This window comes from Triturus cristatus, chromosome 10 (assembly GCF_964204655.1).
Source record: "Triturus cristatus chromosome 10, aTriCri1.1, whole genome shotgun sequence".
NCBI classification, from domain to species: domain Eukaryota; kingdom Metazoa; phylum Chordata; class Amphibia; order Caudata; family Salamandridae; genus Triturus; species Triturus cristatus.
In genome coordinates, this window is record NC_140593.1 from 1006018688 (window position 1) to 1006033390 (window position 14703).

Here is a 14703-nt window from a genome sequence, read left to right on the forward strand (position 1 = left end):
CACCTCCAAAGAGGGTTGCTGCTTTCATGTTGGCATTGAGTTTCTTCTTGGTTTTGCCCTTCACATCACTCCAGTGCCTCTTGACCTCTTCCATTGTCCTCCTCAACACTGCAACTGCATTCACATGGTCCAAGATGGTGTGCCATATTTGCGTCTTTGTTGCCAATGACACATTGGAGGTGCCGAACAGTTGTTGGTAGTGTTCTAGCACCTCCATAACGATGATCCTATTTTCCTGCAGACTGAACCACGTCTTCCTCTTCTCCTTGGCCTTCCCCGACCCTGAGGTTCCTTGCTGGCGGTCTGTGGGGCTTGTGGGGTTCGCGTTTTCCTCTGCACTCGGTCCGGGTGCATCCATGGTGCTACGCAGTTTATTTATTTTTGCCTTTTATTTTGTTCTGCTTTTATAGTGCATTTTCCCACATGATGCATGGGAATTGCAGGCCTGTCGCTGGTTATCGTTGATATTTGTATCGCGATTGGCCACATCGCAACTTTTTCCGCGTTCGTGTTTCGCGTTTTTTCGGCGTCGCGTTGATTTTATTGCGGTCAATTGGCGCGTTATCGTGAGACTATTGCATGGTGCCACCGGGTTAAGAATACAACGTTAACACAGTGTTATTTTCCCGCGATAGACTGCGGTTTGCAAAGTTGCATTAAGCTAATTTTGCGATGATTAACAAACGTTCTTGAGAATATCCCCCATTGAGTTCAGATCTCCCCCCTGCAGTTCCAAATCAAAATACTGCCTTTATGCATTCCTTTGAACTGTATGATAACAAGATGATTTTTGGTGTCCATAATATGGTATGTTTAGTTTATAAAATACACAAAAATACACATAAACCGAATCTTCAAAGCGCTATAGGAAGATTATAAACTTTAGTAAAGCGATCAAATGTTAAAGGGGGCCCAATTGGCGTAAGAAATTATGGCTTTGAAGCCAGATCAGCTCTTCAAAAGAATTCCAAAGCAAAGTGTCTAGATCAGAGAATGACTATCCAGCAGCTCAGAAGTGGAACTGGCATTTAAGGATCTACCATGGATTGTGTTTTATTGTTTGCAGTTTTATATAGTGTGAACCCGACCCAAAGGTATTGGAGTGCTTTACATGAGCATCATTTACATTACAGAAGGTTGCATTTTTTTTTTTTTTTTAAAGGTATGGGAATATTAAATGATTTGTCCAGAATCACAGGATGTTGAGCGGATGCCGCGATTCAAACCTAGTTTCCCAGTTCCAGAGTCAGCAGCTCTGGCCATAATGCCACATTTTCAGAAAATGTCTCTCCATGAAAACCGAAAAGTGAAACAATCTATGAGGCCCGAAGTAGGGCAGTGGGCTGCTTTCCTAGCAAGGTCCAGCAAGTTCTTCTGGGATTAGAATTAGGCCTGGCCAGAATTGAAGTAGTTTTGGTAATTCCGCTTTACTCTTTGATGCAGAATTACCGATAAACATGTGTTCACTCCTGGTCGTGTAATTAAGAGTAATTTGGAAGAAAATAATTCTACCACAAGAGAGCACATGCTTACTATTCATGTTCTGCTACATTTAGTGCTATTTCTTAGAGCAAAATGCATCCTCATGTCCATTTGGACGCAAGGGTGCATTTTTTTATTTAAAGATTCTTTTTATTGAGCAAGGGTACATTTTGCGCTATGAAAATAGCGCTAAATGCCTCAGAGTATGTTGGGGACATTAAGTGAGCTCGAACGGCTCTTGCACTATGTATTTGTGTACTGCTGCATTTAGCACTGTTTCTTAGTGCAACATGCATTCTTGCATCCATTTTGCACGTGAAGGGGCATTTTTACTTTAAGAAATAGCACTAAACAAAAAATGTACCTTCTTGTGCAATTATGCGTAATCTCACAGAATTCTTAGGTATCTCTGTTTGATTAAACTGAATTACGCAAGTTACACCCACCCCTAATTAAAATGTTTTGCACTTGTGTGGAGGTCCTGAGACTGGTGAGATGGACCAAGGTGTAGATTTAGGCCTCACCAGACTTCTTTAGTTGGGCAGTTAACTATAGTCCTTCTGAGTTCTGGCTCTGGCACCTGCAGGCTCCCAGTTTCACTGTTCACTGTTCATCTTTGAAGCCTAGGGGAGCACAAGAGGGACTCCGGGAGTATCCCTGCATGAAACTGAACTTTCAATTGCAAGAAGAGGATAACAAGTGTGCTTCTTTATCAACTATATTATTTTCCCACGCTAGTCTTGTATTTTGCAGAAAATATGCAGGGATCCATTGTTTAAGTTGCTAGCTGTGAGCATTACAAATGTTTACGATAAATAAAACACATTATGTTTGCATACTGCAACAAACTATCAGGTTTTTTTTTAATTTAATGAGCCACCGCCTCAGTGTGCACATTCAGCCATCTCAGCCTGTGTGGCCAGCTACACGTCTGTCAGAAGGCAGGGTCAGAGGGGCCATTTTTCCCCCGTTTTTGTTTTCAGGGCCTCTCTATGGCAGCAAGCCTGCCGTTTTGTTTCCTGGAAACTAACATAATCAATCAATCAATCAAAAGCAATTGAAAAGCACACACTGCTACCCCTAGGGGTATCTGGGAGCAATGTCTTCATAGAAGAGGCAGGTCTTGGGACTCTTTCTGAAGTCTACCAGTGTGGGGGCTGTCTGAGCTGAAGGGGAAGGTCGTTCCAGGTCTTGGCTGTGATGTGGGAGGAGTGGCCACCGCTGCGGCAGCCATGGATGGGGGGGTGTTCGAGGGCAAGTGATGAGGAGTGCAGGTGTCTAGAGGGTTGGTAGAAGTCAAGTCGATGGTTTAAGTAGGCAAGTCTGAGGTCACGGAGGGCTTTGTAGGCGTGTGTGAGGATCTTGAACTGACATCTCTTCTGGATGGAGTGCCAGTGGAGGCCTCTCAGGTAGGAGGAGATATGGGTTCATTTGGAGAGGACTAGAATGAGTCTGGCTGCAGTGTTCTGTATAGTCCTTTCGAGCCTTCGTTACTGCAGAGACCAGGAGAAAGAAATCCTTTTGGAGTAGCACAGGCATTGCCAGAGGTGGCAAAGGGCAACCAAGGGTAGCAGATGCAAACCTCAGCTACTCCCAATTGATGTATATCCTTGTTTTTGAAATTAAACAATTCAAAAACAGTAAGTAAAGTATTGACCATCAGAATGGCTCTCACTATGAGATCTGAGTTGGCAGCCATGTCTCCTGCAATCACCTAGCTTGGTGGTGATGTTATGTTACGTTATGTAATGAATAATGTACAGCTCCTTTTACTATTCGTGCTGCCATCAGCTCCAACTCAGAGACTACATTCTGTGATCGTAGATGAAAGGAGCTGATATAGTTTAAATATAGTTTAAATCAGGGAAGATTCTTCTGCAAATATATTCTGGTATCACAGAAACGCAAACAAAAAAACCTGTCTTTTATTCATTTTTGGGAAGTTTTTATGGCGCAAACTCGACCCGAAGGTATCAGAATGCTGTACATGAGCACGAGTTGCGTTACAGACCGACACATTTTTTTTTTTTTGTTAGGCATGGGGAGATTAGCTGATTTCCCAGAATTACAGGATGTTGGGCGTCCCTGCCGAGACTCAAACCCAGCTCCCCAATCTCGAGGTTGACTGCTCTAGCCACTATCAAATGCCTGGTATTTTGGGACATAACACTCCATCTGGTACATGCCGATACTGGGTGCAATATTCACCTAGTGTTGAATTAACTTACTATATTGAGTTTTGCCCCTTGAATTGGGAAATAGTAATATTGAATGATTCCCATTCCATTTCCAAGCTTTATTTCGATCATTACAGACCATAAAAGCAGAAGATAAAAAAGCATGTAATACATCATTTTATTCAGCATCGCAAAGTATAACCAATAGCAGTTAATTATACACCCTTGATAACAAGTTAAAAAGTTATTGGAATTTAAAAGGCATTCAAAACAGTGAATTCACATTTAATAGGTTGAAAGCTGTGGAAAACGGAAAAGGTACATTTAGGCTGATGATTTCCCATTTGCTGGAGATCTCGGATTATGCGCTATGTTCTCAGCACAGATCCCGCCTGGCACTATGCAACTTGTAATCCATTTGCAATGTAGGTCGGTGAGTGTCACTAACATTGCAATTTGTTATTAATATGCAAGCACTTAGCACTCGCTGTTTCTAAAGATGAGTTCCCTGAGGTTCCTGAATTTGTAGCACTCGCTATATTTCTTAATTGTATAGTTGTCGACGTCACCGAATTTCCACCAGTAGCTTTAAATCTAGTTCTCTGAGGTCACTGACTTTGAAGTAAAGTCTGTCTCTAATAATATCCAGTTAAATCTGCTTTTTCTGCCTTGAGTACTTCAGTCTTTGAAGGGCAGGATTGCTCTAAAATAATTTGTGTTTATGAGCACCACAGCATTTTCTTGCTCGTTGTGACTTTAAAATGCAGCTCGTCATAGCATGCATTGGACTGATATCAGTGGCATGGCACGGGGGGCCTCCAACCCTACAGCGACCCCCCCAACCCATCAGAGGGCACCTATTCAGACCAAGGCAAATTTATAGCTGTAACATATTGGAAGCTCAGGGTCCCCTCTGCACATTCTGTGTGTTTGGGGGAGGGGATTGTGAATTACACCACTGACTGATACACAATTATAAATGTGTTTACCTGGCAGGCATAGGACTCACACTTACATGGCTTTTCACTTGGGCTCCAAGGCAGACAGCGGTGAGCGGAGCTTTGCATCCCTGCTCCCGCCCATCACCTACCATCCTCCTGCCCATCTGTTACCTCTGCAGTGCTTATTTCACATTCCTGTGCCTTGGCTAACCTGTCAGCCCAGGTTATCCCAGCATCACCTGATGTTAACATATGCTCAGCAATCTGCCCTTGAGGATAGCTTGAAGGTTGGGCCGTGATGCGACATACTGATGAAAAGAAAGCCACCTCCCCACCATAGGCAATAATCTCCGCGCCTTGTGCGGGTCCCTGGGTTTGTGCGTACAAACCAAGTAAAAGCGCTCAGTAATATTTGATCTGTGAAATGGAAGGAGCAGGCGAATATTCTAAGATCTACTTGGCGTATGAGAACAGGCTGAAGTTGAAAAGAGAAAGGGAAACTGCTCAAATGCCCCTACCGCCAATTAGCCCTAAGAACCATCCTTACATTGTTCACTTGTCTACAGCAGCGGACCCTTCATTGCACCCGTCTTGGCGCTTATGCCTATGGGCAGTCTATTCAGGGCTACTGGCTAAATTGACATGTAGTCATTGCTACAAGTCACACAATGAAGACAGCAGAGTGCATGTTTATAATAAACAAGTGCTTGGTTGTCTTGCTGACTAATGTACGATGTAGAGTTTACCATTGCAAAGGGGAGACACATTTGTCAACTTATGTGCCACAATATCCACTCCCTTCATATGGTCATCCGGCGAAGAGCCGATATTGTTTGGTGACAGAGAAGAGGAGTTAGAAGCTGCTGCACTGAGGGATCTACACAACTGCTGTCCACCATGGGTGTTTGCAACAAATCCAGAGCATCAGTTGCATCATCAAAAGATTTTTTTGTATGGGGGGGGTTTGGGCAAACGTTTCTCTCAGTTAGTATTTGGTACACAACTACACCCCACTTTGTGGTCCTGCCCCATAGAGGTCCCACCACAAGTGGTTACAGAGAAACAAGCTCAATGCCCCGGCCACTCACCAGATCCCCCTCTCAGAGCTCTCACGAGGTGCCAATGTTTTTAGAAGTTGTCAGGCCTGGGAAGGGTTTTTTACCTTGTTAGTGATTAGGAAGTGAGGCAGTCATTTCTTCTCCCATCTTCCTAAACAATGTAGATAGATTTTAATGTGGGAAACAGCCTATTCACTTACAGTGGTAGTCCATGAGTGCTGGTCCATCCACCATTGAGATGTATACCTGTAAAGCTCACTTTCTATCACTGGGGCTTCTTGGCACTAAATAAAAGATGCTTATCAGCACCCAACTCAACAGCGCTGAATTTATCACTCTTGAAAGGCCCAGTGGACCTCCTGGGATTCAAACCTGGGACCATGAAGCCAAAGAGACTCCTTGAACGGATGCATGGATCAACTGCGCCATCAGACCCATCACTGCAGAGGTATCATCCATGACTGCATTTAAAGGATTACAGGTAGTTTTGCAAATATCATGTGTATGATGATTTCAGATTTATTTTGGAAGAACTTAAAGCAAATGAGAAATTATTTACTAAAAGAATATTACCAGATATACTTGATAACTTTCAAAAGAAAAGGACCGGAAACTTATTTTTTTATGCTCAACAAATAACGTACACTGTCCATGATAATGTCTACACCCCACAGTCCCAGCAGAGATATCACCTCAAAATATACAGGAGCAGAAGTTATGCCTAGATTCCCTTTTGTTTACTTCTGAAATATCGCAATAAAGTGATAATCTGAAGGCAAGTCTCTCTCCATGCATAAGCCTCAGTTGCATCGCTCAACGGAGGTGCTTGACAATCACAGATGTATTTGGCCATGTTTGAGGCTCGTCTTTTGGATATACTTTGTATGCCATCAATGTATATTGTTTTAGAAAATAAAGTTTTTCATATGATTTTCTCGCTGGCGCTGCCAATTGGCAAGGTTGCCGAATACCAAGGCTGCCTAGATTTGATTCCACCTCAAGCCTCTTTCTTCCACCATCCTACATCTCATGTCTCTTTATCTCACTCATGCAGAATCTTTTTCAACTCTCTTTCTCCCTTTGTTAATCTTCCTATCTTTCTTCTCCTCCCTTTCTCTACCTCTCTCTATCTTGCTTTGGATCAAAGTCTAATGATGAACAGTAAGTCTAAATCCCAAAAAATGAGCCATGGTGCCCACCAGCTGCAACCATCGGCAGAAATTAGCCCCCATATGCTATGAGAGACGGGAAACTCAAGAATTACACCTTTGCTTCGAAGACATCTGCAGTCCCTTGTGTCCAGCTTTGATAAAATAAGGTGTCAGTGTGTTTGTGTGTGTTTCTTAGTATAATACATTGGTGGAATCCATCAGCCTGGATGGAACACAGAGAAAAGAAACCCTCATTGTTTAGGAAAACAAAGCAACAGATATTGCAGACAAAACAGTGAGATAAGAGAACTACACTCTCTCCAGACCCTGCCAGCGGTGGCATCGGGAGGGCATCAGCCGCCATAGCCCTTACCTCAGGTTGGTTGTAGTGCTCCATGGACATGGTAATGACATTGATGCCAATGATGAATGTGATGAACAGGTCCAAGTAGTGGCTTGTACAGAGCGTATGGATATACCTCCGGACAGGGGAGTAGTCGGCGTAGTACGGCCTTCGCTGGGCCTCTGGGGAGAAAGCACACACGGATCAGTTAACACACTGTGCCATGGACCAGCCAGATCATGGGGATAGAATATACTGTATCAGTATCTGCAGGGAGACCACACAAGGCTTCCTTCAGGACTGCTCCCAGGATCTAGAGAGAAAAGGAGACAAGCAGACAGACAGACACAAAACAATCAATGGGACCACCACGCTCCAGCAGCCTGTTCAAAACTACTGGGAAGAGTTAAAAGTGCCCCCTTAGGCAATCTGCAACTGGCAAACACAAAATATTGCATCTGAAATGCCACATGTATACCGAATCATGCCCTGCCTGTTTTTGCCTGTTTATATAAAAGGTGGGGAACATTATTTAAGATACTGTTATACTAATAAAGTTATAAGCAGAAAGGCGTGGTTATGTTACATTCTATTATGGTGGAACTCTTTTTGTTAAATATTGCGGCCCAGTATCAATAGCGCATAGGAGCTGGTTATTGTTTCAGGTAAAGGTCTCCAAACTTATCCATCCTATTTCTCCCACCCAAGATGCCTAAATTGAGGCAGTCTGAATGTTATGTTGTGTTATGTTATGTTACGCAATGTTAAGTCATGTTATGTCATTTTATGGTAGATTGGGTGAACTTATGTCAAATGACTGGTGAAGAACATGGACAACGGAGTGTGTATGGGAGCTGAGGTTTTGTATACACATGTGTTTGTCTTAAGCTGTATGTATAGTTATGCAAATAGTTTGCATTGTATATTTCCAGGTTACTAGCGAATAAGGGAAATGTCACCAAAACTATATTTTGTAAAGAACGTTTTTCAAGATTTTTCTTGAATGCTATAAATACTTTTTGTCATTCCTATGTGTACAGTTTCCTTTCATTTCAACTTAGTCTCAAACTTTGTCTAATTTAATTCTGTTTTTAATAATTTTTGTGTCTTTCTGCTGCAAAGTTTATCTTTCAATGCGCTATATTTCTACCGTAGAGTGCAGCTAGTGAGGCATTTATTTGCTATCTAACTAACATATTTTGCTAGTTTTTAAGTGGGTCTTTCAATGCATTTTCTGGCTCCCAAAAAAACAGGAAAGGTGGACATTTTTAAGACACTTTCTGTAAAATATTTCAGGAGTGAGCTCATTTTCGACGTTCTATAGTCCTTAAACAAGGAACACTGGAATGAAAACTCAAATATGGCATTTTGCCCTTTGCCTTGCTGACAAGAAAAAGGCAACACAGATGTTCTGAAATATTTCCTCGCGTTCAGCTGTGAAAGCCTGTTATCTAACAGCACTAAACATTTCACTTACTGTGAAATAAAGATAGGAACTTAAAGCACAGCACTTTATAACTGGCCAACAAAACAGATGTATAAAACCCACAGGTCTGACTTGAGAAAGAAGTTTAAGTAACTCTGGCCATTGTAACAATACACCCTTGCCTGAAGCCCCAGTTGTAAACCATTCATCATAGTCTCTTGCCTAACACTTTATTTTTACAGGGTTTTGATTTAATGTCAAGATAATCCAAATATATTCTGTTTTAGACCTTAAGCTATATGCTGTGTGATAATGTATACGATATCCAAATATTGCACAGCTGGAAATTACCCATTTGCGTGCCGTTACTTGCTGTTGTGCTCAGTTCACTGTTACTCCATGGAAGTTCTTGGGCACACTCCATGAATAAATTAACAAATGAGGAGAAGCATGAACACTATAACCCTCAAAGAAAGAAAACCGGCTTTGGTCAAGTACTGAGGTTTCGCATGTAAGCAACTGACTTTGCCAATGCTTGTTTTTAAAACGTTTAAAAAAAGTAAAGAAAAAAAATCTAAATGCTAGAGGCAAAGCAAACCTATATATTAAGGTGTCTCAAAACTGTATATTGGATTCAGTATTTTCAATCATTGAAACTGGTATGGCTTACTTTCCAAATACATTTCAAGTAAGAAACTCTGAACCAATTTAAAAAAGAAAATGGAAGTGTCCAAATGTAAAGGAAAACACTTGCAGAGGCCTAATTTGCTTTCCATTGGACTCAGAACTGAAGCAAATGCACAGCAGACCGTGGTAGAGATTTCCAGCAGCCCACCCCCTCCACAGCACTAAATGCTGTTTTGATGTGCCAAGACCTGGTATTTCATGCAACATGTAGGACACAGAATATAAAACAAAATCAACCTGATAATGTCTGCTGTGAAGTCGAACCGCAGCAAAAAAATAACTCTTGTGGTGGTTTTAAAGATGATCTGGTATGGGTGAGGAGCAACACTCAGGGGCTTATTTATGAGAACCCTGCGTCACTTTTGCAACACGTAAATGTGACATGCGTGACGCAGGGCTCTCAAAAAGATTTATGAAGCCACGCAAAGTCACCTTGCATGGTTTTGATTGGTCTCATAAATATTGAGTAAGGTAACGCAGCACAAATCGCTGCATCGCCTTACTCTGCGCCCGAGAGGCGTTCCATGGGTATTGCACTGGGTTTTCACATGCAATACTCATGGAATTTGATGCTGCCCCAGATTTACAAAGTCATGTAAACCTGGGGAAGCATCAAGTCCTTATGCCTCCTGAGGTGAGGTGTAACGAGGAGAAATATCTTTACTTGTCCTTGTTTTTTCCTCTTTCTATGTGTGCTGCATTCTGCACTTGGCCAAAATGCATATTCCTTCTGTGACTGATATACATTTCCTTCAGTATCTTGAATTATGTGTGATTTAAACACAGGAACCAAAGAAAAGTATCTGACTTAGCCAAAGTGTAACTCATCTAGGCATAATTTACAAATTATGTAACACGCTTCCACTTCTGTGGACCTTTGTGAATTGACCTCTGTTTTTTATCTACCTGCTCCCAAAGTTATTCTATCTTTGTCCTTCTCTGATATATTCGGAGAGACTTATAAAAATAGGCAGGAATTGTAGTAACGCCCGAGGTTGCACTCTGCTGTCTTCTGATGTAAATTTCACTTACAACTCGCGTACGTTGCGTTTACTTTGCTTGCGAGAGTAGAGTCTATGTTAAAATACATAAAAACAACGAAAGAAATCAAAACATTAAAAATAATACCAAAAGGATAGACACCAAAATCTTTCTTGTAAATATTTATTAATAGCTAACATGTCTGCTGGTAATATTTCAAGAATTCCTTAACATAAGTGGCCTAGGAATGGTTGGAAACAACCTTGGTGCACCTTCTTTTAGCAACCGAATAATCGGGTACATCAGCAGATACCCTGGACCAGGAAATCACACAATTTTGATGAGGTTGCAATTTTAAAATGGGAATTTTTATATCCTTAGGACATACAAGTGTACATTTTAACTGCCTCGCAACTCTGTCGCTCTCCTCTATTCTTCAAAACTATGATTTTCAAAATCAACCTAGCACACACATTTATGTGGTCCTCCATTTAAGTTTTCCACATTAGCCATGCCATTTGTTCCAGCTTAGGGAATCAACAGAACCAAGTCATTAGCCAGATGTTAGTACTAGAGGTCTTCAGTCTCAGAATGTCTTGTGGCACAGCATACGCTTTCCACTATCAAATGTCAACAGCCCAAGCAGCACAATGGCAACATGTTTGGTGAGTTTCAAATGAGCAGCATCTGATACCACGCATGCCAAAACAATGCTTGGCTTAACAACGCAGTAAATACCACAGCTGTGTCGTTATCATGAGTTCCATTACAACGCGAGTCATTACAACGACCTGCTTTAGGGAAGCGATGAACTTTGGAATAGTTTGAATTACTATTCCAACTCCAGTCGGTGTATCAGTATGGAAGGTGTTGGACTTGAAATCCAACACCAGTCCAACACAGCATTCCCTAAAGCAAGTCGTTGTAATGACTTGCATTGTAAAGGAACTCTTGGTAACGTCGCGGTAAGGTCACTACGCTGAAATGCCTGCGTTGTAATAGTTGTATCCAGTTTCAAATGCACTGTCTTCGTGCCACTGGTGCACCACATTAGCATCACAACAATAGTTACCTTTTATTTGGACATCTTGCAATAACAGGGATGTGAGCTGGATTATGAATGCAGAGCCATATTTGCTGCACTCCCCTCTAGCCAAGCAGCAAAACTTGTTCGCATCACAGAGTCTGGGTATCCAGGTTCTTTTGGAATCAAGAGAAGTTAAAAGAACATCCAGTGCCAAAGCACTTTTTAAATGAAATGCCAGGTGATTAATCATCCAGCAGGAACGGGGATGCAGAATGGATCAATAATAAGCGCTTCATTACTGCACATAGGTAGATGCAGGACACAATGGTGCAGCCATTCCAATGCACAATGCAGAGGTCCAGGTAACCATGCCACTCACTTAGAAGGAGACATTTAAAGGAATATCCAGAACCACAACGCCTTATTCAATTATCTGGCAAGTGGCCGTCAGCAGGGACAAAGATGCAGATTGGATCAAGAGTAAAGACCTGGCAGTAGCTCACGCTGCCACTAGGTGGATCCAAGGCATTGAGGCACAGCCACAAAATCTCACACCTCAAAGGTCCATGTAACTAGGAACCACAGAAATCAGGAACTCGGATTGGTTCTTTGCCCTTAATATAATCAGCGGCTTGGCAGGTAAGAGCGGTGTGGAAGTGGGGCCGGGTTGGGGGGGGGGGGAGATTTTGACAGACAACAACGAGGGAAAATTAAATAAACAATTAAATTTCCCTCGTTATCGTCAGTTGAAATCCCCCCACCCGGCCCCACCACCCCACCGCTCTCACCTGCACGGGCCGTGGCTGAAATTAACTGATTAATTAAAATGTCTGCCAGAGGAAGCGACTCGGGAGCTTTCAGCTTTGGTCATGGAATCTGATCTAAATCTTTGTTAAGTATCTGAAAACATGTTTAAGAAGAAAATACCGAAAATGTAAAAACAAAAAGATCTGAAATATCTATCTATTCCCAACACTGCCATAAAACTTCAAGAATGGAAAATGTTAACCGAAAATACCCTGCACCAAGAGGAGACAGAATGTGTTAAAATATCTTTGAAAATGCATACAATAGTTCTCTTCTTTTGAATGGAAGACTACAGAAAACCTTACATCCTAGTCTTCTTCATTTGCACTCTCTAACATTAACTAACTTTGAACTTTCAGCATTATGAGCTAGATTTTCAGAAAAGTTTTAAATTTGGCTGAATTACACCTGCACGTAGTTTGTGGTCCATTACGATGGCGGGCAGACCGCCACGGCAAACGGAACCGCCCGCAAGAGGTGCAGCGGTCCCACCATGGCGATCATTAAGCTCTAAGTAGCACACGCCGCAATGTCAATAATGCATGTTGTGCACTGGCATGCACAACGTGACAGGCACCGCGCGGTGTGCCTGCCACCTTGTCCATGCCAATGATCCCCAAGTACAGGCCCCCACCCCCCCAGTGGCCCGCAACGGGCCCTCGAAGCGAAATCCGCATGCGTTTCCATGGCGGAGTCGCCACCATAGAAAGGCATTGTAAATCTCCCAAACTAATATGAATGGCAGTGCCTGCAAGGCACCACCACTATATCAAAGGCCTTTTCCACCTGGTCGGGAATCCGACCGGCGGAAAACTGGCGGACGGTGTTTCCGTCTGCTGCGGTGCCCCTTGCCATTCTAATTTGGTGGGGGTGATACGGGGCCATATGGCGGGCGGATCGCCACGGTCGGGCCATCCTAATGGGGGCCTAAGTGTCTGATTTTTATACAAATTTAGTAATAATTCTGGAAGTACTCCTGGCAAGCTATGGCAGTCATAGTTTACCAAGAGCACTTATGGAATTATATGTGAATTAAAAGTTAGTCATTTAAATGCAGATTTGCATGACTAAATATGACAGTATAAATTTACACATAGAAAAATATTTTCAAAAGTACATTTCCAACTTTAATTTTGTTTATTATTTGTTCTACGTCTTCTCTTCCTATCCTGGATTACTCCTGCCTTTAGCAGCCCCAACCCTTGCAGGTAAGAGCGGTGAGGCACTGGAGCCGGGTGGGGTGGGGGGATTTTGACAGACGACAACAAAGTAAATTAAAAAAAATAATACATTTTCCCTCATCATCGTTAGTTGAAATCCCCCCCACCCAGCCCCACCGCTCTTACCTCAACGGGCCACGGCTGGATAAGAGTAAATCATTGAACTTGTCTATAAATGTGCCTGACATACTATATATAATACAACAAACTTGAACCTTTGGGTGCGTTACTCTACTACAGGTGGTATCTCCATCCCGGAATGCCTAAAAAATAGTCCTTGGAGCAGACATGTTCATAGGTAATACTAGACCACACTCATGTAATATTACATATGAACATACATGTTGACAAACATCAGTTTTCATTTTCTGAATAACAAATGTGAGTTTACAGCTGTAAATGGAGGTGATTGCGCAATTAAGTTCAATTTAATGTAGCAAACACCTTTGAGCGTTTGCCCCGCCATAATGTAAGCCATATATTTTTATGTTCTGTCATTTTGTAGCATTTTTTATATATGTATAAGTGTTGTCACAAATTACGACGACGGTGCAGCACTACGTTGGTCAAAGGAATGTACTGCATGAGTAAACATTGTGTAAGGGATTATAGACTGGAGGGTATAGATAACATTTGTGCAGCAGGTGCAGAAGCACCAGGCCCAGGAGGGTGAGGGGCCCACTGCTCATGGTTCTCTTACATTACTCAGATGGAAGGCAGAGTATTTTTTTTTCATTGCTTGCATTAGACACTGTGATTCCCTTTCTACACCACTGCTGTAGGATTATGTCTCAGTCAGCGGTAGGGCTGACCTTAATGAGTTTGTTTGATAAACAATTTTTGAGAGGAGTGTTTATTTGCCTAATAGACTTTAATATCATACCAAAGTTTGGATTCTCTAATTAAGTTATTTTTTGTAATGTTTATACTTTTGGTGCTGCTTGTGAAGTGAAGTGGCACTTTATGTATTAATAATAACACAGCTTTGATATTCCCACTCTAAGCAGAGACTAATTATTCTCTGTCCCCTCACACTGACATTTATCCAAACATGAGCAAATGCCAAGGCAGCTATCTGACCCCGGAAGCACGACCCCCGCTAGGTGTGAAAGGTCACAGGAGGTGGTCCCAGACAATACTGCAGTGGGTATGCGCTTGTCCCAGTGACACAAGTTTTTAAACCCCAGCGTCTGCAAAGATCCCCACAATGTTTCTGTTCATTGGCTTTGCCCAGAGAGTAGGTAATTATGATCCTCTTGAGAAACTATTAGTGATAATAGCGAATGTACGCTTCTCATTGATGCCCGCTGAGGGTACAGAGCCCGCGGCACGATCTCTGAATCACAAGCATTAATCGCTGGTACAGTGGAGAAACAAGAGTACAATTGGCCATGGTGCATATA

The 14703-nt window shown here is 42.3% G+C and overlaps 1 protein-coding gene across 1 annotated transcript in view; it reads right to left on the minus strand.

The window, feature by feature from the left end:
- The window catches only part of CACNA1H (calcium voltage-gated channel subunit alpha1 H), a 1553446-nt gene that overhangs the window by 187856 nt on the left and 1350887 nt on the right, over nucleotides 1-14703 (minus strand). Inside the window, exon 26 of the mRNA XM_085629001.1 lies at nucleotides 7183-7334. Within this exon, the coding sequence (XP_085485127.1) occupies nucleotides 7183-7334 (152 nt within the window). The remainder of the gene's footprint in view (nucleotides 1-7182; nucleotides 7335-14703) is intronic.